This window comes from Coturnix japonica, chromosome 3 (genome assembly GCF_054131305.1).
Source record: "Coturnix japonica strain WE chromosome 3, WE-NBRP24, whole genome shotgun sequence".
NCBI lineage: Eukaryota > Metazoa > Chordata > Aves > Galliformes > Phasianidae > Coturnix > Coturnix japonica.
The window spans coordinates 16,966,652-16,991,799 of record NC_140665.1 but is presented as its reverse complement, the minus strand read 5'-3'; the positions used below and the strand labels follow the sequence as shown (position 1 = coordinate 16,991,799).

The window sequence follows — 25,148 nt, the reverse complement described above, 5'->3', positions numbered from 1 at the left end:
AGACACTAATCTCAGGGCTCCCTTTCCTGCCTTGGTCTCTGTCATCCATAGGCTTCCTAGCAGCATAGTAGCTTCCAGCTCGTCCTGTTTTTTTTTCCCAGGTTGTGTGTGTTGATTTAAAGGCCCTTCAGCTGAGAAGTCCACCTGGTCACTTTCTTGGAGGACAACTCCATTTCTTTAAAGTATTTTCCTTGAGTTTCCCTGTTTCTTTCTCCTGTTGCTGTTATAATACTGGCAGATCATGAAGGTTAATTATAATGCCCTTATGCAATGATTTGGAAGGTAGCAGAACATGACACTGAACTGTTTAGTTAGTGAACCTTAATAGTGCAACACTATGTAATTGCTCAAACAAGACAGGCTGTTAAACTAGAAGCTACTTTTACTAAGCAATTGCTACCATTAGCAGCTGTATGGGAAACTGGTAATCACAGCTGTGGGAGCACAGGTGAGGGTAATTCAGCTGTGCTCCTAGAAAGGGTGGAGCTTGACTGCACCTCTTCTAGACTTCGTTTAAGGGCTGACCACCACTAAGGCAGCATCTCTTTGAGACTGCTGTGGAGGTTGCTCCAGTGTTTTCCAGCTAGACTGAAGGCTTCTGTACTGGTGAGTTTTTCCTATAGATAACCTTTGGGATATTTATCACCATCTTTCTTGTATTATTACTGTCTTCATATTATTTTCACCTTACAGAAGCATTGAATCTTCAACCAAAAGATAAGCTAGTTTGGGCCCTCCTTGTCAAGTAAGTATGCACTCTGGTGCTCTCCACAAGAGCCTTTCCCATATCTAACAAGTCCATGCAGATAGGGTGCTTGTGTCTTATCTCAGTGCTGGCTTGTGAAGGATTTCTTAGCTTACCTAGATTTGCTTTGAAGCTAAGTTTTTAAAGTTGTAATGATAAAGGAAATGGCAAGGCTTGATGGGGGTCAGAAACTGCTTCTGTCAATCTTCTCTTACCAAATGCTTCTCAAAATGACATCTGCTCTCCAGTGTTGTTTTATTTGGAAGGGAGGCAGTTAAAAAGGAAGAAAAGTCTTGGGAAAGCATGTGATAGAGCTCTACCAAACCTTGAGTGGTCTGGAGGACATTAATAGTGATTGATGGGGTAAGAGCCTGTGGTCATAAAATGATGCTCCTTGAGATCAAGTCCAGAATAAATGGGAAGGAGGCAAGTCAATATACTTTGGCTGTAAACTTGCAGAGCTCCTTTCCAAAGGGCACTCTGGGTGCAGGACAACACTTGGAAGGTGCATCTATTTGGTCTATTAAAAAATAAGTTGCAGCTTCAGAAAACCCTCTGGGTAGAAAGCAGTTGTCCAGAAGTATGAACAGTGAAAGTACTATGTACGTTTATCTTCTTGTTGTTTTGAAAAAGGTCTGTGCTGGATGTGGAAGACTCAGCTGTCATGAATGACATCACTATGTTCTTTATGGAAGTAATAACTGAAGGCCATAGTCTTTCTGAGAGAAGAAGCATGTGGCCAGTAAGAGAAACATAATGCAGTGTCTCACTGAGTTATTATCACTGTTAGGACCTTTGTGTGCTTGCAGTGAAACAAGTGTCCTCTGAAATAAGACAGGTAGATCAGGAAAGAAAATCATTGAGCCTTAGTAATGCCATGATCAGTGGCAAGTTCCCTGGCTATAAATCTGGCACTCCCTTCAGTGACATACGAAAGCAACTGGAGGCAAGAACAGAGACACTTAAGAGAAACCCTGCTACTTGCAATGGGGTTGCTTTCACCAGGCAAGGGTAAGGAGGATGAGTTGTCCTAGGGCACCACAGCTGCCTTCAGTGGGGCTGGATGAGCTGTTCTAGGATATGGCAGTGTCTTCCCTGGGAAGGAGAGGTGCTCTTCTCTTCAGTGCTCCCAGAAGTGCTGGTGGGAAGAAATCCCAGTCCCCTTGGCCTGCAGGAAACAGAGCAGTGTCCCTCTGGGTGCGAATGGGACTTCTGATTGCAGCCCAGCCATTGACTACCACCTAGATCACTTGTGCTGGCAAACCATATGGGGTTTGGAGGCCTGGGGATTTCAGCACACTGACTGCTCCGCCAGCACTCTTCTGGAAGTGGCATGCTCTGCTCTACACAAACAGCCCATTACTCCTCTCTTCCCATTAGCCTGTGCAGAATGGGTTTTTAATTTGTGTTGTGATGCTGCCTAGTGCTGGGCTGCCGAGGCAGAAAAACCTCTTGATTTATTAGAGGGAACCTGTCAAAAAAGTATTTCTATATCTGAGAGTGAAACCACTGTGGAAGCTTATCAGCCTGTGAACTCACAGTAGGGTTATCAGCACTTCAAGCTTTTTCTGGCGCAGGGAATGCTCTGAACTCCATGCTTCCAGAATAAGCCTCTGGCTCATTCTGTAGGCCGTGACAGGTCATGTCCCATCTCCCATCCCTGGCTGCTGCTTGCTGGGAAAATCTTCTGAGAAAATGCAACATGGTGAAGGCTGGTAAGATAGGGGCATGAAAACACTTGGACAGATGCAAAACCCATGAGGGTAAGTGTGGCCAGCTGGGATTAGCTGACCCTTCCTGCTGAACAACGGTAAGAGCAGCACTGTTTCCATAGCCAGACGCCCCTCCAAGGAAGGCAAGCTGGGGAAATGCGTGTTTCCATTCGTTCAGTCAGCAGTGAATACATTAGAGGAAATGCAGCTTATTCGTGGCTTTTGTGAGCTGGGAAAGCGATTGAATTCATGCAACAAATTATTCAGAAGTTATTTGCCAGAGTCTCATTATGAGCTCTACGGAACAGAGGAGTTGAAACATCAGATGTAATTAACTTCATGTTATAAAACCCTTTTGGGATGTAAAGCCTAGATCCTGCCAGCCCTACCCTAGCGTAAGGGCCTGGCTGCTGATGATTTTAACAGGAACCTATGTCTATCTGGCCTGCATATGTCTGCATGTAGCAAAATCCCATGAGATCTCATCCAGGATATATCTGGGGAACAAAGCGACGCTCCAGACCAACACAAGCAGAATTCAAATGTGAGTTTTGAACAGGAATAAGCATCCCTTGAAGGACTGAAATATCAAGCCTATATGCATTAGCACTGAGAAGGAGGTTCAAAATGAGTTGCAGTTAGCAGGATTTCACTGAGTGCGGAGCTAGACCTGCACCAATCTTTTCACCTGCTCCATAGTGTCACAGCCTTTGCTCAGTGCACTTAATAAGTCTCTCTGAGACACTGCAAGAATCCACCTTCTGCTCACCACAACATGGGGTCTGCGGCCACAGCAGCAGCCCACAGTCTGTAGAGCAAAGAAAGCACAACTGCTTCATAAACATGCAGAAGCAACACATCGGATTCAGCTGACACAACAATGTCCTACAGAGTCTGTGCCATTTTCACCAGATTGCTCACAGCAACTCAGAAAATGTTGATCTTGCCTTTTTCAGTGCACTGCATTGGGCTTTTAATGCTAATTTATACTCTTGTCAACTTCTGTTTTTAAGTTGTGCTCCAGCTCAAATTCATCGGCCAACGTGAACGCATGTTTTGCTTTTTGGGACCTCACTTACGAAACAAAAAGGGTAATGGAAGCTTTGTCTTTTCTTTAGCTGTTAAGGAAATTAAAAATCAGATGGTTGCACAGCTCTGGATAGAAGCAATGGGAGAAAAAAGGGAGAGTGGGTCCCGCAACTGTGTAAAAGCATTTATTGAAGCATCTGAGAGATTAGGTTCATTGTAAGTGCTCAGAGGCAAGTACTGTCTATTCCTAAAGAAGAGGTATGTCAAGCATTGCCAGTATTTATGGCTGGCACGTCTACAGAAGTAAGATTTTAGTGCTTTTAAGGAAAATGTTTATTTTAGAATAATTAACAAAGCTCAAAACAGTGATTCCAGTAGCATCTAGTTAAACAGGGACTCAGATCACTGTGCTTATCCCTCCAAATTCCACACACTAACATCTCCTTCCTCCTCCTTCTTAGAAAAGGGAGAAAAACAAGCAATAAAGGAGAAAAGCCCTGAAGGAACCTGCTGAACTGCAGGCCTTAACAATAGTTTTCTGGACTTTTTTTTTCCCTCTACAACAGCATCTGTTACATTGACCCTTAAAATAAGCCATGGAGATGATTCAGCTGCACAAACAGCTGTAAACAACAAGGATTGGATTTATTTCTCATCTCTGCACATGGCTATATGGGACCAACCTTCTGTAAAACATCACTTATGCCTACTGTTAATAAACACCCATCGTTTTGCTTTCAGTAACAAGCTTGTACAAGAAAAAGCTGAGGCCTTGGCTGTGATGGGACTGTACCAAACTGCCTTAGAGGTGTTCTAGAAATGTGGAGATGTGGCACTGAGGGATGTAGTTAGTGAGCATGGTGGGGGTGGGTTGGTGGTTGGACATGATGATCTTGATGGTCATTTCCAGCTTTAATGGTTCTGTAATTCTATGAAAATTATGACTCTGAAGAGGGCAAATAACCATCTCCTATCTGCTCAGCCCAGTGCTTTGTGTGTGTGTCTGTGTCCAGAGGAAAACCTGCATTGAGCTCTGGGTACACCAGAGGAAACAGGACCTTCGCATTGGGTTTGAAGGATGAAAGCAACTTGTTGCTCTGTGGAGCTACGTGCTTTTTGCTACTTAGTGCCATGGAAATCCAAGCTCTGGGTTTCTAAGGGACTTGAGAAATCACAACAGGGTCAGGGAGCATCTGCTTCTCTTGGTTCTTCTCTGTGTTATCTGCAAGGGGCTGTTGCCTGTGGTAGTAATAGCAAAGAAAAGTGAGATGAAGAGGTTGATTTAACCCTAGCGTCAGTCCAAAAGGTACTGTATCTGCCTCTACAACTACTGATGCATTAGTGTCACAAAAACAAGACCACACATCCCACTGGCTCTATGCTTTTCTTACCCACTTTTTCTTTTAATTTATTTTAATAAAAATATAAAGGTAAGTTTTTTACTCACATACATTGTCAGATTTTTATGAGGACTGCTCTGAAAGTAACGCCTCTTATTCTGTCACAGCATCAGAGGAGGATGGTGGTGTTATGGCAGCAGAGGCTGAGCCAATATCTCATTTCATTCTGTTGCTGTGTGACAGACGGCAGCAGAGGGGCAGTCTGACTGTGCTGTGGCTTATATGGAAGTGTGTGTGGAGCAAAGGCGTGGAACTGAATTCCTCCATGTGGAGAAAATTGAACTCACTGATATTCATCAATGCTTGCTGAACATTGACGGGGACCAAACAGTGGGTGTGAACATCGTGAGGCGCTGGGTGGTGCGTTCCAGCTGGTGCAGATTGTTATGAGTGCAGCACACAGGCGTTTGTTCCTCACTGGTGAAAATGCACAGCTAATGGTGGTGACAGCGTAGAAAAATAATGTTCATCGCTAAGAATTTGCTCTATTAAATAGTATTATTGTTCTCTTTGCATCTGTTGTAGTTTCCATGGAAATAAATTGGAGGCATTACTGTTGGTGCCACCTATATATATGCGGCCCCAGTTCAGCCAATTTCTCTTCAGCCAACACAGTGCAGGCAAGGCAAAAGGTTGGGCACTAATGCCATAAATATTGCCTCTTCCTCCCTCTATGGGCTGATGAAGGACAGACTCCCATCCTTCATCTCCTTTCAGTTTAGCTCTTGTATGACAAAGATTTGGCTGGCCTCAGTTTTGCTGTCCTCCTTCCTTAATCTGTCTCTCCCTTTTTTAAGATAAATCAGGCTTTGCCCAGAAGGCAGAATGCTTCAATAGCAGAAAAAAAGGGAGAAAAAACCACTCTTCTCAGCCTGGCAGTAACCAGGAAGAGCTGTAAGTCTCTTGGGAGGTCTTGTTACTGAAGATCAAAGAGGCTCAGAGGAGAGTTGCCTGCTTTGGAAAAAATCTTAAGAAAGCTCTCAGCTCCATCCATGAGTCGTTTCCCATCCAGTAACTAAGCCAGTAAAATATCTTGTGAGCCTCCTTTAAAGTCGTGAATTGAAAAGAGCAGAGTACGAAGCGGGATTTTATGGCCCTACATATATTTCCAAAATATGCTTGTACTTCTGGAGGCTCAGTATGAAATTTTAATGCAGAGAGTAGATGATACAAAAGGCAAGGTGGGGAAGCTTTTGGCTTGGATGGAAGCAGCTGAACTCATGCTATGCTCTGCTTCCCAGGCGACAGAGATTGCAGTTCTGGGCATCCATTGAAGCAGTGCTTGAGGCTGTAAGCACTGACATTCATAGCCCTTCCTCGCAGGTGAGCGATAGAAACCTGAGCAGAGAGCCATAAAGCTGAATCGTAACGAGAACATTCATCAGGAGATGGAGCTAACAGGGCTGGCCACTACTGCTGAGAGAGCCAAGTCAGGATTTTCCTGGCACACAGGTGCTTTATTTCTTTTTCAGCATAATTCCACAGTAAACGCTCTCTCCCCCAGGCATTAATGGCTGATGACAGGACGTAAGTGTAATTGCATAGTTAAGATGTAGTTCCTGCTGCAGCTAATGGTTTCTGTCCTCAAGAAATGATAGAGGCAAAACGTTTGCACTCGGCCCTTCTCAAGTATTCTGAAAATCAGAAAGTACTAAAACATTTTTTGAGCAGGGAATATAATAATGTATTCACAGTTTATATTCAGAGCACTGGTACTTTATTCTGAATGAGGCAGCAAATAGCAGGAAGGCAGAGTATCCATCAGCCTAATCACACAGAATGTGCTTCTGCCGGTATTTGTAATGCAAGGCAGCTTCTACATCTCCACAGTCAAAATATTTGGCTTTGTTTATAGATGTTTAAAACATCTCTGAAACTCGGCTTCCCAAGTGACTGGGTTTCTTCTCAGAAAAGGTAAACAAATGCTTCTCAAGGTGTTCTCGGATCTCTGAGTAATTCAGGTTGTCTCAATCCATCAGGATACAGAAAGTCACTGTGTGGCAGCAGCAGGCTCCTGGGGCAAGTTTCCAGAAAAACACTGTCAACGGGTTGCCCCTCTCTGCCAGGCAGCTGGACCCATAAATTGACTATTTTCCAACTGCAGTGAGGTACAGAACTGTGGCTGCAAACCTTCTTCAAAGCTTAGATCACCCAACCCATCCCCTGGCGGCTGCAGGATTGCCTGACCACCTGCAGAGGTACATTGGAGGTGTGCAGGACTGGGAGCGCTCCAAACCTGACATGAGGTGAAGTGCTGGCAGGCAGCGTGATGAGGAAAAGCAGCCCTCGGCTCCATCTCAAGTGCCTGAATGTGGAATGTGCATGCAGTCTGGGAAGCCAAGGATGGGAGGAGAAACATTCAGGAAGTGGGAGCGTGCCAAAACCGGAGTAGCACATCCCAAAGGCATCGGGGCACTGGGCTGCCTGCAGCCAGCAGCTGCCGCTTTGAAGGAAGCTCCAATAACCTCTCCCTTGGGCACCCTGAGACTAACAGCCTGCCTCTGTGCTGCTCATTTCCCATTTCCTGAATGCTTAGGAAGTGACATGGTGCTTAAGGTGAGCTAATCAGCATGTGTGCAGGTCTGTACAAACTCTGACGGTGGTGCAGCCTTCTACTCTGCAAAGCAGATCTTCTAGGTCTACTTGACTGGTGCAGAAGCGTGAGGTGGTTTCCAGGGCTGAGGCTCAAGATGTGCACACTATGACAGAAAACCAAAAGAAGCAGAGGTCTATTTTGCTCTCCTGCTCTATCTAACCTACCCTGGAATTGCCTTCCCTGTCACCAGTGCAGCTGGGCTCGCAGTCTGCCCTGAAGGCTGCACACTAGAGATAAGCATAAATATTTTAACGTTTCACACTAATGAAAATGACTGTGTGCCCTAAAGATAATAGCCGTCGAGCTGTCACTCACAACATTTTAGGTGTGAACAGATACATTTTCCCCTGCAGCAGTTTTCCTCTGTGAGAGCAGCAATATTATTAAAAGTTTGCCCAGCGAACACTTTAGCAGCTCATTAAACACAGCTGCGTATTTTGTATAGCATTAAAGCAATTCACGTAGTAATTAACTAAATGCAGGATAAGACTTATCAACTAATATTCCTTTTCTTGTGGAAATGGCTTCCATTCATCTCATTCTGCGGGTGACACTGGGGAGGATTCCCTGCCTTGTTGAGAGGCTCAAACTCGGCAGCCATAATTCCTACAAATATTTGGGGTATTCCCCCTATTTAAAATAGACCCCACCACCCCTCAGGACAGAACTGAGCACGTGTTGCTCTGTAACCAGTCTTTTTTCCTTATGATGTTTGCACTGTTCACCTTTCCTAAAAATGCATTCCCTTCCAGATAAATTTAAACAGAGAAATGGTTTAATTTCTCAGCAGTGGTTTCTTCTTACTCTTATTTGATGTTATTAACTTCTGATGATAGAGCAGGTAGCACACTGGTTATTAATTGGGTTTGAAGCTCATGATATATTCAGGCAACCCTTGAAGTCTTTCAGGTGTTAAGTCTCCAGCATTAACCTATTACTGCGTTTGTGATTCTTTGCACTACAATAGATTTCTTATTCACAGGAGACAGAGGAACAGTCTCAAAACAATTTTTGATATACAGTTTTCACAGATGGTCAATAGGACCAGAGCACCTGGTTTCTGGTAAGGCATTGGAGATCTCCATAATCAATTCTGATCTCCATCTTCCAGCAGTGTTTATCTATGACTTGGTCTAAGGGTTTATCCTTTCCTCTCCTAGTATGGAAGACATTTCTCCACAGGCCTTTCATTCACACACTGAAAACAACATATCAGGCAAATAAAAATATAAAATGAAAACGCAAAAAGCTTCAGACCCTTACAAGGGTATATTTGATATCAACAACTTCTCAACAGTCTTGCAAAACAAAAGAACAAAAACAGTTTGAGCTGAGTGGCTTAGCTGAGGTTTTTCTGGAAATGGGAATGACTCTGCTCTCGGTTCTGGAGCCTGACCATGCAATAGCAGGGCTTTGTACCATGGTGCTTGTTTCTTCCAGGAATCCTCTCCAATGCACTAGAGATGGAGAATGAACAGAGGTCTCTGGCACAGAGCTGCTGTTGTTTGGAAATGAGATGCGTGAGGACATGATATGCCTTAGTAAGCGAAGACCTCTGCTCTCTGCTTAATGACTACAGGTGATCTGGCTTAAAGACCACAGCTTCTTCTCAAGTTTTATACTTCAAGCCTGATAGCTCCCCAGATGTCAGGCTCCAGTTAATGGCCTTGAACTGTTCCCTGCCTTGGGACTCCATGGGCAATTAATCCCTCTGCCCTGATTCCTCCCTTGTAAAACAGAAGTGTTTATGCACTCTGACTGGCTGCAAAGCCCAGCACTGACTGAAGACAGGTTACATACTGTCCTTGATCTGGTTGTCGGTAACTCTGGGTTTTCTCTTCTTAGGCTGAAATGTCCTTTGTTGGGCCAACCAGGCTGGGTCTGGCCAGCAGGAGAGGAGAAGCAAAGAGCTGTCAAAATAATGTGTGGAATCAGTAGGGCTATTCCCCTTCCCACCGGTGAAAGATGTAGTCCTCTGTGCTAAAAGCAATTCATGGATAGAGTTCTGGAGTGGGGCAACCAAAAAGCACTACTGAAAATCATCCCTATCGATGATATGCTATGCCTCAAGCAACTTTCTATGCAACATTATTAAAGTGATTCACTGTTCCTTATTTAACTGCATTGCTTTACTTGAGGTGGTGTGGAGAGGCAAGGAAAAACTGCAGTAAGTAGTGATTTTATTACTAATTCTAGACACACTGCAATAACAACAACAAGAAGTATTACCTGATTGGAATTCCAGTCAAGTATCACAACACCATTTACAAAGGCAGGCAAATGATGTCAGAAATAGATTTTACACTCTCACTCCAAAACCTGAGAAACATATCTTGGTTGATGACTTTAGATTCCACCCCATTGTTGGCATCAGCAAGTCCTGTACATTCAACAGTCAACTCCAAGAGATTTTGGAGGGTAACTCTTGTTCCCATTCATCTCTCAGTCAGCTGGAATAAAGTATTAATTCACGTATGTTGTGCCTCCTGCTCTCAGGTACAGCTGTCACCTTCACTCTCTTGCCATCACTCTGGCCTATCAGGTCTACCACAGACCTACCAGTCTGGTCACCCAGTCGTAGAAGGAGATGAGGTTGGTCAAGCATGACTTACCCTTCATGAACCTGTGCTGGCTTGGCCTGATCCCCAGGATGCCACACACATGCTGTGTGATCTCACCCAAGATTATTTGCTCCATAACTTTCCCTGGTACTGAGCTCAGGCTGACAGGCCTGTAGTTCCCCAGATCCTCCTTATGGCCCTTATGGCCCTTTTCTACAGCTTGCTTACTGTGCCCAGGGGAGAAGGCTTTGAGATTCCTCTCCAGATGCTGGGATGTCTGAGGCAAAGAGCAGAGACCAATCTCAAATGTATTCCATCCAAATGAGCTCTGTATTTCAGACCTGGCAAGAAGCACATCAGCTGGCCCTGATAACCTCCACCAGCTCACAGGACCTGCAGACTGAGCTTTCATGAATTGCTGAATGTTGCCTTAATTTTAAATTTCCTCATTTTATAATGTCAGGGAGAAAAGGAAAAAAATCTCATCCAGCCTTTTCTCTAGAAATGTAGATTAAAGAGGAGATGACAGCATGTTTTAATTTTTTAAAAGCTCTCTCAAGCAAAATGAATATTTGCTTTGTGCCTGAAAGCATCTATTTTCTGTGCCATAACTTCTAGGATCTGTTCTAAGCTGTCCTTCAGTTTCTAGACATTCCGTAGGGATATCCTGCTCCCTGGCAACATGTCACTTACAAGGACTGGCTTCCAAAGACCTTGAGGGGCTCCTGGGAGGGCACTTGGGGGAGTCCCCATGAGGACAAGGGAGCCTGGCTTCAACTACTGCTGTGGGGGAAGTAGTCTCCCAGCACCAAGCTTTAGAGCTATTGCCTCTTTCATTGCGTGGGACAAAGGGAGCAGCAGACACAAGAGCTGACTTTTTGCTTGGCTGCTCACTATGCTTGTCTCATGAAATATCCATGACCATAAAATGAGCTGGGTGTTGCTCAGCTGAGTCATGTGGAGAGCAAGGAACTAAACATACGATGCTTGGTTGCCAGATGGCACAGCAGCACTGGACAGGAGTCCAAAAGATAATGACCTCTGAGTCACTAAGTTCCTCACATCATGCTGCATCCTTACCACCTGAACAGGAAAAAGGCAAAACCAAGTCACTAAGCTCAAGTTAGGTAGGATGACCAGTATCCAAGCTGCCTATTCTGTTCTTGGCTGCTTACACTTACATGCAGGGTCAAAGCTGGGATCTGAGCCTGTGAACAAGAGCTTGTGGCTTTATTGCATATCCTACTGTCAGGCTGCAGTGGTCCTAGTAAGACAGTCTTTTCAAGAGGAGAACTGTAGATGTGAGCCTCCAGCTTAACCCCAGCCACCATTCCTACAGATTTCTCACTGTGCCTTCTCTTTGGCCATCAGTTCATGGCATAGTGAACAACTGAATGCCAGCAGTGGAGGCTGGTCAAAAGACTCACTGTGATCTCCTGCTGTTGACATCTGCTCATGTCAGCACAACGCTGGGGATGGATTTGTGCCGAGAGCTGGGATGGGCTGCACGTGCTGTCACTGCAGCTAGTGCTACCAGTACAGGTACCCATCTCCCCCAGCCATGCTGCTGGAAGGAGCACAGCAGCAGCTTCTTGGAACCTGAGTGTTAGCAGGTGGGTTTTAGAGATAGCAGCTTGCTGGCTAGCAAATGATCCATGCCAGACAGGTGGAGCATGGTTTGTTACTGCCAGCAGTGGGAAGGAGAACACATAAATAATGCAAAGTGTTGAACAGTTGCTTTGTTTACTACTCCAGTATCTCTGGCTACTGCCAAGCAGAAATCAACCATAATGCATTTGATGCTGGGTGGCAACAATACTTAGATCTCAGAAGAAATGCACTTCTCCTTCAAAGATGGAAAAGTGCTGCTAGATGAATGCTAACCTGGCTGAGAGGTATATTTGTGCAGCCATCTGGGCCTGCCAGACCCTGTTTTACATATATGCTTATTGATAGTCTTCTTTTCTGATTGTACAGCCTTCAAATGAGGTGCCTGGCAGTAACCACCTATTTCAAGAGGCTTGCAAACGATGTTCTGTCGTGCTTGCCATTCAGTGTACCTTAATGGAGCTGTCCACACAAAAGCTTCAATCTATTTCCAGCTTTCTCTTTGGCAGATTATTGATGCACACATTATAACATTGTACCTCAGTGACACTAGAGAAATGATGGCAGCAATCACATTAACCCTTCCCCGTGTGCATAATCAGCTACATGCCACTTTCATGTTGCTTTACTAATAGCCTGGCAGTGGCTTTGGAGACTCACAGATGCCATCTCAAAACAATTAAATGCTGAAGAATGTCATTGCTGAAAGACTCGTAACAGCAATACATAAAGAAGGCAGAAATGCACAAACGCTTTCCAAACTGCAAGTCTGTTTATGACCTTCCTTCTGCCTTCATTAGCAGTACTGCTGTGCAGTTGAATGCTAACTGTTATGGATGGCCAGCGCACCTGCTCATTTCCCTGCTTGACTCTGAGCACAACCAGTAGTTGCAAAGTCCATGCAGACCTATGTGCCGAGAGTGGAAGAGCAACCAAGCAGAGCAAACAGCAATTGCTCTAGGTGAGTGAGCTGATGTAATTCTGTATTTGGTCTTTGGTCACAGAGATGCGATGTCAAGCATTAGAACAGCTACCCAGGGCAATGGTAGAGTCCTCATTCCTGGTGGCATTTAAGAGATGTGTGGATGCAGCACTTCACAGCATTGTTTGGTCCAGGATGATGGCTGGATTTGGTGATCTTGCAGGTCTTTTCCTACATAGGTTATTATGTGATTTCTCCCTGCCCCCTGCCCCCAGCATGACAGCCTTCATGCATAGCAGAGGAGGAAATGAAACACCATGCAAACTGCAGGCAGGAGCAGCATTTGTGAAGGGAATAGCTGATTTCTCTAGCAGAGGGCTAAGGAGTGACTGGGGAGATGGTATACTACAGTCACTCATGCTTAGCTGAGGAGAAACATGAGGTTTTGGCAGAGACCCCAAAAACACTTTAGTACTAAAAGGCAGCAGCAATCTGGCCGGTATGCCCTCATGGATACTGCCGATGGCTTCAATCCAGTCTCTTAAACAATCTCTTCCTCAGTGGTGCCCATCAGCCCCCAAGATACATCAAAGCAAACTGCAGAAGTGCAGGTTTCCATGGAGAACGTGTTACGCTTTCTCCTGGCAACCCTTCACTAAGCAACAAAGGGAGCCAGTGACTGTGTGTGCAGAATGGGGCTAGATGTGGCCCCATTAAAGAAGCCGGGAATGGGGCGCCATGCACATGCACCCATAGCCTGAGCTAGAGGAAAGCCTCTGTGATGACAGCTGACTGGTCCCTTACTGTGCAGCAGCCCTGTCTCACCTCACCTTCTATCCCCACAGCCCTGGGGAGTGCCTGCTCAAAACATCCAGTTTGCTTCTGATATTTTGGAAATGTCTTTTTTAATCAAAAGCTGTTGAAGGCACTATCCTCTCTCCTATTGATGCTGACCCATCATTCTGATTGCACCAGGTCTCCACTCCCCACCAGCTTTAGAGATGTCTCTTTTTGCACATCTGAAGCTCCTAGCCAGGACGAGCCCAAAGCAGCAGAATGTGTTTATTTGGCACTGATGCTATGATAGGAAATTACACACTGGAGAATAACTTTAAATAATACACTTATGGGCACTAAACCAGGCAAAAAATACTGTCTGTGTTGCCAGTTGTTAGAAATTATCAGTCTTGCTGAAACAAATGAGCTAGATTGGGACTCTGCTGTTATTCAAAGATAGGAAAACCCTCATTGAAATCGCATCTCTGAATTTTATATCTGCTCCTATTAGATCGTACTGTTAATCCTTCAGTGGAGCAGGCAGCTCCACTACTTTTTATTTACCCTTTAACAGTCCATTATCAACCTGTGTCACTGTTCCTCCCAGTGGCAGTAGTTTGCACATCAATGACTGCTACTGGTTTAAATCTGTTCTACTGCCAAGCCATCCACTTGACGCTTCACCAACAAGGCACACGGCCACGGCGCGAGGCAGCCACCAGCAGCTCATTAGCAAACAAGATAGAGACCCTCCTCCCATAGCTGTCGTTGAACAAGATGGCGACCCTCCTCCCATAGCCGTCGGCGAACAAGATGGCGACGCGAAGCCCCGACCCGCCGACTCGTCCACGTGACCACGTGTCTCTGGAGAAAGCCCCACGCCGAGGTCGGGTATTTGGTGGGGTCCTGCTGAGCGCTCCCAGCTTGGGGCTATCCACAATATGCCTGTCGGGAGGCTGACATAGTAGCAGCTCGTGTGCAGGGCGGGGAGGAGCATTTCAGCGTGTCTTCAGCCTAGAAATAGGCGCTACTTTTCACTACTCCGCTTTAGTCGCGAGCAGCTCTCTCACCGCACTCGCTTGCCCATCAGGCAGCGCGTTGGACAGCTAAGTACGGTGGCCGGCAGCGGGGGCGGGAAGGCAACATGGCGGCGGTGGTGGCAGCAGCCGGCCGGGCGTGCGCCTATGGGGTCGTGCGAGCGGCCTGGCGAGGTGCGGGGTGGGGGGTGGCCGGCCGGGGGTTGACGTGTCTGTGCCTCTGGGAGGCCGAGCTGCCGGCCGGGGGGAGGCTGAGGAACAGGCACGGGAACGTAAAAAGCCTGTAGAGTTGGCAGTGCAGCTGGAGGCTTTAACTGGGTGGCGGTTCGGAGATGTGTAATTCGGTTATAGGATTTGTGTTAACGCTGCCATGCCGTGCTGTTAAGCAGCGAGCGCTGCTGGGGTTTTGGGGTGCGGGTGTGGAGCGGTGTGAGTGCAGTGCTGGGGGGACTTGTGCTGCTCTGGCCTGTGGCAGAGCCCTGGGGGCAGTTTTTGCCCCTCTTGTTGTTATTCTTAAGGCTTATGAGCAGTGAATCCCAGTATTGTGAGGTGGATTCTCCATTTGGCAGGAGCGGGAGATTCTCATCTTCTGCCCTTTGTGTTCTTGTAGGCTGTAGGTTTAGGATTCCTCAGGGGCTGCATTATCATATCTCCATAGAGTTTAGGAGCCAACGCCATGCGTGCACACAGTGGGAAGTCTTAAAAGAGTCCTAATGTAAAGTATATACATCCTGTGGGATACTTATGCGAGGGGGAATCATCTCTTGTGTCGGAGACTACCTTGAGACCCACCGTCTATCTCCCTGTCTCTTTCTGTTTTCCCTTTCCTCCCAAAGGGACTTCTGCCACTACAGTCCATGCATGCTATCGGTCACAGATCCTGCTAATAAATTTTTACAAGCTACAGACAGATCCTTTAATACAACTTAAGTAAGTAGCTTGATACACTGAAGTCCTGCACAAGAATATCCTACAGGGAAAGCTTTTGAATAACAAATATTGCTGGAGATTTTGAGGAAAAAATCTTCACACTGAGGTGTGAAGAAAGGCCAGAGTAATTTCCTCAAAATACATTCAAGTCTGGTGTTAGAACGCTTGGAAGCTGAACGTGTTGGGTTGGTTGGTTGTTTACTATGGGCAGACCTCCCTTCTTTCCAAAGTAGGCGGAGGGGTTTCATTGAGAATCCCTTGGTGCAGAGATTTCGTTACTACGTGGGACTTTCTTGAGCTCTTGTGAGATGATGTGAGAAAATAGTAACAACTCCAAAATATCTTCCCAACGGAGATTATTTATATGAATGTGTAATTTCTCTGTGTAACAGTTTCATTTGAATAAAACGCAGCAAGCAGAATACAGGACAGAAAAACTCCAGGCATGAAGAAGTTCATTGCCCGTTAGAGATTAAGTTGATGGCACTTGATATCTTCAAAACTGCAATTTAATTTAAATAGAATACACCTCTGTTTTCTTGAACATAATCTTTTTTTATTCAGAACGATGTGATTATTTCAGTCTAGAGCCTCCCATGTGTATACCTGTACCCACACTCAGGCAATTTCTGCACAGTTCTAATTACAGCCTTGTCATAAGCATCTCAATGGCTGGTTTTTTAATAGTTAGTATGTGTGTGTGGTTGGGTTTTGTTATTGTTTTCTAAACGGAGCGGTTCTCGCTGCTGAAACCAACAGGTTTGTGGGTGTTGTGTAGGAAACGGAGGATGTGATGCATTAACTGCATGCATGTGGGTACCACAGTGCAGTTTGATTGAGGTGGAATCACTAGATGATCTTAGAGGTCATTTCCAACTTCAGTGATGTTTTAAACTATTTACCTTCCATCAGTAGTTTTCTTTGCTCTGCTTTAGAAGTGTTTATTCCCTTTGTAGCAGCATGTGCACAGAGGTATGTGGGTATGCTTCCTTAAATACCAGCACTCAGGGCTTCATGCTTTGGGAATTGTGGTGGTTTCTTCTGGGTGCGTTATGTTTTACTTTTCTCCCAGCATCTGCTTCCTCCTCTTGTCCTGTTGCACTTTGGACCAAACTAGTTCTATGTCCAATCATCTAGAATAATGTCAGTGTGGCTCTTAGGATTTGCTGGACATAGAAGCTGGATTTCCAGCTCAGAATTGGTGTTCTTGTACTTCTAGTCTTCAAAGTGTAAGTTACCAAGCTAGAATTTATACTTTCCGAGGGTGCAGCCTCACTCTATCAGCAATTTGCTAGAAGCCTTCTAGCTTCCTTATCTCTGTGACGCTTCCAATTACAGTGGTCCCTGCCCAGCTCCATCTGCAGCTTAGTGCTTCAAGGCAGAGGGTTCACATCTGATTCCCTTTAGAAACAAAATCATAGGAGTAAATGTTTCTAGGGGTTGGTTCGTTTTTGTGTGGTGTGTGTGCTTGAGGGAAATGCTGTTTTCAAATTAAAACGTCCTTTATCTAAACCCTTTTTTTCTGTTTTTATCCCCAGGGTTAGCTTCTGTGCCAGTGAAAGGGAGTTGCTGTTCCTATTCTAGCTTGGCATGGTCTCTCCAGGTGCGGTGTTCCATCTCAGTCCCTCAGAATGTGACAGTACAGCAATGCAGGCGAAGCAGTTTCTTCAATACATGTAAGTCTTGAATTGGATTAAAAGTTCTGTCTGTTTGTAGTGAACAGAAATAAAGAGAAGCTGGCTTTGGGAAGATCACAAAAATCTGTTTTTAGTAATTTTTTTGTATCTATTCTACTTGTATATCTCGTAAGATTATAGTTGCAACTACATTTCTTGATTGAATTGGGTGCACAAACTTCATTTTAATAGGGTTTGATTTGCATCACAATTAATCCATCCAAAATACTTAATTGTATGGAAGGAGAAAACACCTTTACTCTATTTCTTAGTCCTTTACTGACAGCGTAAACTGTGTTTATTTTCCAAATGGTTTTTGAGCTGCAGGCAAGATGTACTATTTAAGCTTTTCTGTCTCAAAAATGAAATAATTAAAACACAGTAACATGCTAAACAGAAACTGTTGATAGTGTCTTGCTAATTACCAGCCCAGCTACCGTATTATCCTCCAATCCTGAATGGAATTAAATGTGTGGTTGATATAACTGAGAAATGGTGACTCTAAACCTATTTTGTGGTTCCTTGTCTGTGGCATTTTCCCACAGTAGAAAAGGAGGAACAATAAGAATATTATTCCTGGATGACATAACTGAAGTTTTAGAGTCACATTGAATCTTTATAACCTATAAGCTACAAGAACGATGCAAAATCATGCTTTCAGAACCAGTGGTGTTTTTCAGTCTTTGTGACGTAAGTGTGGTAGAGTTGTGAATGTATTTTCTTTGTATTTTAAATATAAAGGAGGTTTAAATGATCATGCTATTTGTCTGCTCTTATCCAGTGTGTTTTGACTACCAGATGATTGTTTTTTCAAACTAGTGATAGTAGAAGGGGCTCAAAAGACCTAAAAAGGGCTGCAGTGTGGAAGCTCATGGGGAAAGTTTTCTAAGGACGTCAACTGCTTAGAGCTTAGGCACTATGGCAAGATAAATCTGTTTAAGAAGCTAAGCACTCTTTTTATTTTCATAGAGTCATAGAATGGCTTGGGTTGGAGGGGACATTAAAGTCCCAACCCCCAGCCATGGGCAGGGATGAACCCCCACCCACACACACCCTTTTCTGCTGCCCAGGGCTCTATCCAACCTGGCCTGGAGCCCCTCCAGGGATGGGGCACCCACAGCTTCTCTGGGCAAATAATTTTGTTTATCTTGCCTTTAAAATATAATGCTACAAGTAATTTCCCTGTGATTACGTGTAGGGTAGATGTTGCCCTAATTTATGTTTATGTTCATAACATCTAGATGAGGTCTGTTTTATGAGGAATTTTTCCATCTGCCTTTTGGGTGACTTAATTAAAAGCATTCATTGTAATGGCATCGTTATTGTTTGACTTAATAAAATTTTAAGGAAGTTTTATTTGGGCAAGCTACATAAAACTAAACTTTAATAAGATGTAAGAAATTGGAATAACTTGAGTGTACTCCTTGTATGTATTCAGCAGAGACGGAAGCTGGAATAGAGTTTAATGTTTCAAAGTATGGTTGTTTTAAGAACTGCTTATATCCAAGAGGTCAATCTGCAGGGTTCTTTGCTTTTAAGAGCTGGACTGGATAAAATTGTATTCCGATATCATTTGGAAGTAAAGTACTACCTTACTTTGTAGGCTGTTTTGTTAGGAAGGCAGGTTACAAATGTGGGTTGAACATGATAAAACAGTACTTTGTGCTTAAGAACAGTTTTATGCATTTTTCAAAGCAATCTTTTGACTGGATAAATTATTTGATCCCATAGGAACCTGGAGAATGTAGTAATTGCTTTTTCTTTGTATAATTCATCATGCAGTTTGTTAGGAAATGTAAAATTTTATACTATTGATTTCAAGCGTGAGCCAAATCTGCTGAGTTCCCATACAAATAAGATAATGATAGATGGGCTGTACAATGCTAATCTTGGCATTACGATTACTCTCAAATTTTCACTGTTCTTTTTCTGCTTAGATGTGTGCAGTGGAAAGATAAGCCACTTAGTTAAAATGGCAGCAAAACTTTGTGCTATTCATTTGTTCAATTTATGAACATAAATGTAAGTCTTAAGGCCTGTTGTATTCTAACTCTGTCTATACTGGGCTTAGGATAAGTCACCAACCTGTTTTATTTTGTGCACGTTTTCCTGTAACTCATTTGAGATCACCTATTCCTGGAACTGGAAAGATGGGTGTCAGGAAATGGCTGTATCTGACACAGAGTTGGGCTTTGTAAGTCTTTGGAAGCAGTGGACAGTGGAAATGCAGGAGGTTCTGTGTGAGCATAAAGAAACACTACTGTGATGGAGATTGAGAACCGGCATAGGTTTTCCAGGGAGCCTGTGGTATCTCTGCACTTGGAGATGTTCAGAAGCTACCTGGACAACTGGATATGGGTAGCGCCTCTGGTGCAGGAAGGTGGCACAAGGTGAGCTCCAGAGATCCTTCCAACCTCAGTCATCCTTTGAGTCCAGGTGGGATTGCTGCAAAGCGCTGACTCAAATCTGAGGGCATTGGAGGGGGGGGGGGGAAGCTCTGGGACTTTACTGAGCTGAAGACCTGACTAGAATGGGGCTCAGTGGGTCTTGTTTATTGTAAGTCTGGAGCAGACATCAGTTGAAGCTTAGCTACTAGATCCTTCTTGATGTGGTTTTGTGTACTGCTGTGGTTGTGTAAATGATGGATTGGTAAAAGGGAAACAACACTTCCTTGTCAAATGCAGAGTACTTTGAAGAGCTGCCCTAGTGGCTGTTCATAAACCCTAGCTGGATGCATGAATTTGCTCTGCCATGAGTTGGCAATGTGAGGCTGTCTGCATGTTTCCTTTTAAAAGCACTGTGAGAAACATTGACTTCTTTTCATGCTGTTCAGTCTCCTTGCACACTTTGTGTGTGTATGTAAGGCTGCTTGTTTCAGAGCAGCTTTTCTTGCTGAGCTGTTTCCATTTTCTTTTCTCCATGGTAATTAACAGCTGGAGTTGAATAGTTCAACATCTTCAAAATTCAAATCAAGTATGATATTAACAGTATAAATCACATTATGGCACTCATATCCCTTAGTGATATAGTTGTTTCAGAAGAGTGGTAACATGAAATGATCGTATCTGCATTTTTAATGCGAAATATAATTTTCAAACGAAATGTCAAATGACAGTTCTTCGTGACTGAGAAAGTGATGGCACTTTTGTGTCTCATTAGTGAAGGTTTGCTTCTCTTTCATCAGACTCTTAAAAGTGTTAACATGCTCTTGTTAGCAGGGTCACCTGTACCATTCAACTTGATCTTTAAAGATAGTTTAACTCATTTAAATAGGAGGAAATGCAGTTATCCTAGGCAGCCTGTGGTCCTTATCTAGATAGCTAGCTGGCTGCTGCACTCTGAAAGGGGCATATGCTGGGATTTGTTTTTTGTCTGGTGATGGAGTTCAGTGAGTTTGTGATTAAGTAATTTAAAATGCTCTTGTTATTTCAGGCTTAAGTTCTGTCCATCTCTCCCCCTTCCACCCACTTCACTGTGAAAAGCAATTATGTTTGTATTTACTTAATGATTTCTTGCACTTAGTTAAAGACAGAAGGACCTGATTTTTCCTTCAGATGATGAGTGGAAAATGAATATCTCCCTCTGAGAAGCCATGTCTCAACAGACCTGACATAACAGATAGTTTTGCTTGTGCCTGTTTCTGTCCCGCTTTTGTGCTGGAAGACAGAGCAGTTTTATTTTCCTACCTCTCATTATGTTTAAATGGTCTTGTGAGCAAGCAGGCAGACTGGAGAATGTATATCTGGGTTGGAAATGACCTTCAAGATCACCAAGAACAACTGTCAACAAACCATGCCCCTTTGTGCCACATCTGAATTTCTCTTAAACCCCCCCAGGGATGGAAACACCATCATGTCCCTTAGCAGCCTGTTCCAGTGCTTGGCCACCTTCTACTTGAAGAAATTCTTCCTAATGTCCAATCTAAACCTCCCCAGTGCAGCTTAAGGGCTTTAAATTCCAATAGTGCTGACTTTTTCCGGCAGGTGCTTGAGCTTGTAGTTCTTGAGAAACACGGATTAAAAAGTGCTTTATGTTTCATGGGAAAAGTATGTATCTGTCTGAGGAAAATGTGAGGTAACGACCTTTATGCCGTAGAATTGAGTTGAAATATATAAGCTGCCATTTCTGAAGGCAGCAGAGGCACACAGATGTGTCATGAATACTGAAAACAATTGTTCCCCATCATCCAAACCTTTTGGCAATAACAACAAGCAAAATTTCTCCAACATCTGTTGTGTATCCAAGAATATATGAGACTAAAGATCTTTAATTTGAGCCTGTGATTGTACCAAAATTATGCTTTCCCTTTCAGTGTTAATTCCATTAGTTACTGTTGGGAACAAATGAAAAGAACTTAATTTCTCTGTTGCTAGGTGATGTTTCCTTATAGGTTAGAATACAGAGTAAGGAAGACGACTGTCGTTCAGAGCTCATAGAATAGATTGTAGCAATGAAGAGGGAATCATATTTAGACCAACAATATAAGATTACACTCAGAGTAACATGCGTTGTCTTTGGAGACTCTCCTTACCGCAAGCAATTATACTCTGTATAAATCTCTGCATTCGTGTTCTTTATTGGGAGCATCAGTTCCTGAAAGCCTGCGTGTTAATTAAATTTGATATTAAATTTTCCCAGTCCTACGTGAGTTGTCTTTGGATTAAGTAGTTCATTTCTCTGCCTCGCCTTCTTGAGAATCCAAGCGAAAAGAATATTATTTTTCAGTTCTTAATTTTTTTACTTAACCAAGTATGACCACTCGGATAAACAACTAATGAGCTCCCACTTGTCACTGTCAGCAGCAGCATATGGGCAGTTTCGTTGTTTCCACACTGAGGATGTCAAGATCCCCAAAATGCACATTGCTCTGCGTTTTTTTTTCTTCCTTTTTATGAGGGCAATGCACGATGCATTTATGTGTTGAATACGTGTGAAGCTATGAAATCAGGCTTCTCCTTTGGTTTAGATGTTTCACTTCTTTTATGTGAAATGCCAAGTTCTACAGCAATTGTAAGGCTGTCTCCGGCCTCGGTAAGTATTGTGCTTGGAAGTAGAAGTTAACATGTGCAATCTGAAGTGACACCTAAATCATTTGCCTCATGTTTGCTTCATGTTCAGCCACTGAAATGAGTTGTAGTTTTTGTTCTTATGACAACTTATCTATGTGAGTTTTTTGCCCAGCACTTCTATGTCAGCTGCTTTGGAGCTATGGCTGTTGTTTATTAAGCGGTCCTTGAAAGTTTGAAGTGTTCCAGCATCTTTGTCTTTTGTATTTTATGCTGCCCACATGCTGCTTTGTTTCTTAATAAGTTTTTTGGCTAATTATACAGGTAAAATTGAAGCAATAGGAACATATATTTATATGAGGACAGAGGAAAACCAATGGAAGATGAATTATATTGCTTGTGACTGAGCATAGTCTTGAATTTTTTCAGGCTTTATATCTTGTTAAAGCTTAAGATCAGAGGCTTAGAAATCAGGAGTCCATACTGTTGTTTCAGAAATGTCTTTCAAAAAAACACCAACAGATAACAAATATGAAAACTGATCCGGTAGACATTACTGTAAGGCAATCTAGGAGTTAAAAATGACCTTTTACAACATGAGGAAATCCTTGCCTCAGTAGAACAAATGTCTGTCTGAGCTTCCCATCTCCAGCAGTGACACATACTATGGGAAGAAAATAAGAATTGGATGAGCAGGTGGTGATGGACAACTCAGAAAATCATAGAATCGTAGAATGGCCTGGGTTGAAAAGGACCACAATGATCATCCACTTTCAACCCCCTGCTATGTGCAGGGCTGCCAGCCACTAGACCAGGCTGCCCAGAGCCACATCCAGCCTGGCCTTGAATGCCTGCAGGGATGGGGCATCCACAACCTTCTTGGGCAACCTGTTCCAGTGCCACCACCCTCTGAATGAAAAACGTCCTCCTAATCCCTAACCTAAATTTCCTCTGTCTCAGTTTAAAACTATTTCCTCTTGTCCTATCACTGTTCACCCCCTTAAACAGCCATTCCCCCTCTTTTTTATATGCTCCTTTCAAATATCGGAAGGCAAAAAATCCTTACAACTTTCAGTGATTTGCAGTGTGGAATTTCTGTGTGTTGTATGTTTTTTTTTCTGTGAATTTAACTGCTTTTCACCCCTGTAAGTAATACAACAGTGGTACATTTTCTTTTCTGGAGATGGATAAGCTTGTCTTTACTATAGAAGACAAGGTCAGGGGGACGTCCACTGCACTTGAGCACGTCGAGTTTTGTGATGTGTTGGGTTCCCAGAGGAGCTGATAAGCCTTTGACTTGCCTCCGAGGAAAAGAAAAATGATGTGTTTTCATTAGGCATCTGAGTGTAGGCTCTCTAATTTATCTTGTCACTTGTAATAGAATATGTAAGCATTCCCTTTTGAGATGCTTTCTCATATTTCACGTGTGGAGAGTTTTGTTTTCCAAATTTTGTTTTCCTTTTGAATGCAAAAAGGAAATGGTTGAACTACCATTTTAGAATTCATCTGCTAACAGAAGTTACATTTTAATCCAAGCTGAAGCCTGAAAATGAATGTTTCTGATTGTTAAGACCTTACAAGGTTGCTAAGGATTCCCTCTATATTCTGCTCCTGTCACTGTCCTGAAATCATTTTGATATCTGACATCTTATAAGGAGCTCTCAGCTCTGGAGTCTGCGGTCTTGTGATATTGCATTAAATACGGCTGCTTTCCAAACACGTGATGATACTACTGGGGATTGATTAGATGAACTACGCTTTGGTACCAAGCGTGGTATTTCCCTCTTGTTCTAATTTTATCAGTTTCTGTACTGTGATTGAGGCCAAAACTAGGTTTGTTCTGACCTCATCTTGCTGGATCTATTGACATTGACTCATCTCCTTTGCTAAGATACAATCTTATTGCTCAGTTACTTCTGCTGCTTTCCTTGTATCATCAAGAAGCAGTGTTAAGATGTAGACATTTAGAGGCTGAGTCTCAATGGGAGCAGTCTTCAACCACTGAATTCAGTTTCCAATATATGAGATACTTGTACATTACTTACGAAAACTTTCCTATTTCAGCGACAGCTGAGGAGCTATGGAAAGGAGCTTTGGCAGAGACTGGCGTGGGAGTAAAGAAAGGAAGAGGAAAGAGAAGGAAGAAAAAGCTGAGAAAGAATCTCAACAGAGGCCAGGAGATTGGGGAAGGTGCGTTGGTAAATAAGGGGTTGAAGAACGTCTTAGCCTTTTCGTGTGCAGTATTTTTTGATTTAACAAACTGATAAGTTGCTGTTAGTTTCTGTGATGTCTGAACAGCTTGAAGTATTTTTGTTTTCTGAAAAAATAAAAATCCTTGTGCATTTGTTGAACGCAATTCTTTGATTTTTAAACACAAATTATGTCACCAAAAGTGCTTCAGATTTGTGAAAGCTTTCTATTTTATTGCACTTTTCCAATGTGCAGAATTTCAATCCTAGTTTGGCATAAAACTTTTTTTTTCTTATTTTCAAGGACGCTCCGGTTTCCTCTGGCCGGGTCTTAATGCTCCTCTGATACAGAGTGGGAGAGTACAGGCCCTTACTCAGCGAAAGAAAGAAGAACGAGACAAAATTCAGTCTGAGATTATTCAACAGAGAGATGCATGGGAGAAGAAAAGAAAAATAAAAATTAAGAGAGAGGGTGGATGGAGTGGGAAGTGCTGGGGAGGTGTTCTTTTGGATCCTCCCGACCCAGGTCCTAATGGAGGTAAGTGGACTGTATTAATATATTTCTTAGTCTTAGTAGGAGCTGGGTAAGAGGGTGATCCAGACTCTTCCGGTGGTTTGAAAAACCAGTTTGTCTGTCTTGGATGCCTTTGTGTCTGTAACATGCTGATGTGTTAATTAATACAGCTGGATCAGAACAAGTTGTATTTTCTCAATCAAAATTTGTTGTTAGGTGAATATGTTATGGACTATCTGATGTTATACTTTATTATGGAGCACTGTGTCATGTTACAGACTGTTATAGAAGTTGTGGAATGCAGAAATATTTTTGTGTGTTAAGTGTCAGTTGTCTTGGGTATGAAGTGCAGCTGTGTTTTTTGCTTCCTTTCTTTAAGGATTTGTCCTGTGAAATCAACTTTTTAACAGTGTAGTGAAATGCAGTTTAAGATGTTGCAGTTTGAG

The 25,148-nt window shown here is 43.3% G+C and overlaps 1 protein-coding gene across 1 annotated transcript in view; it reads left to right on the top strand.

Moving 5' to 3' along the window:
- Nucleotides 1–14,477: 14,477 nt before the first annotated feature.
- Nucleotides 14,478–25,148, top strand: part of MRPS5 (mitochondrial ribosomal protein S5) — a 31,165-nt gene continuing 20,494 nt past the window's right edge. The window contains exons 1-4 of the mRNA XM_015857112.2: nt 14,478–14,561; nt 16,856–16,993; nt 24,064–24,189; nt 24,493–24,726. Of these exons, the coding sequence (XP_015712598.1) occupies nt 14,495–14,561; nt 16,856–16,993; nt 24,064–24,189; nt 24,493–24,726 (565 nt within the window). The 5' untranslated portion in view covers nt 14,478–14,494. The remainder of the gene's footprint in view (nt 14,562–16,855; nt 16,994–24,063; nt 24,190–24,492; nt 24,727–25,148) is intronic.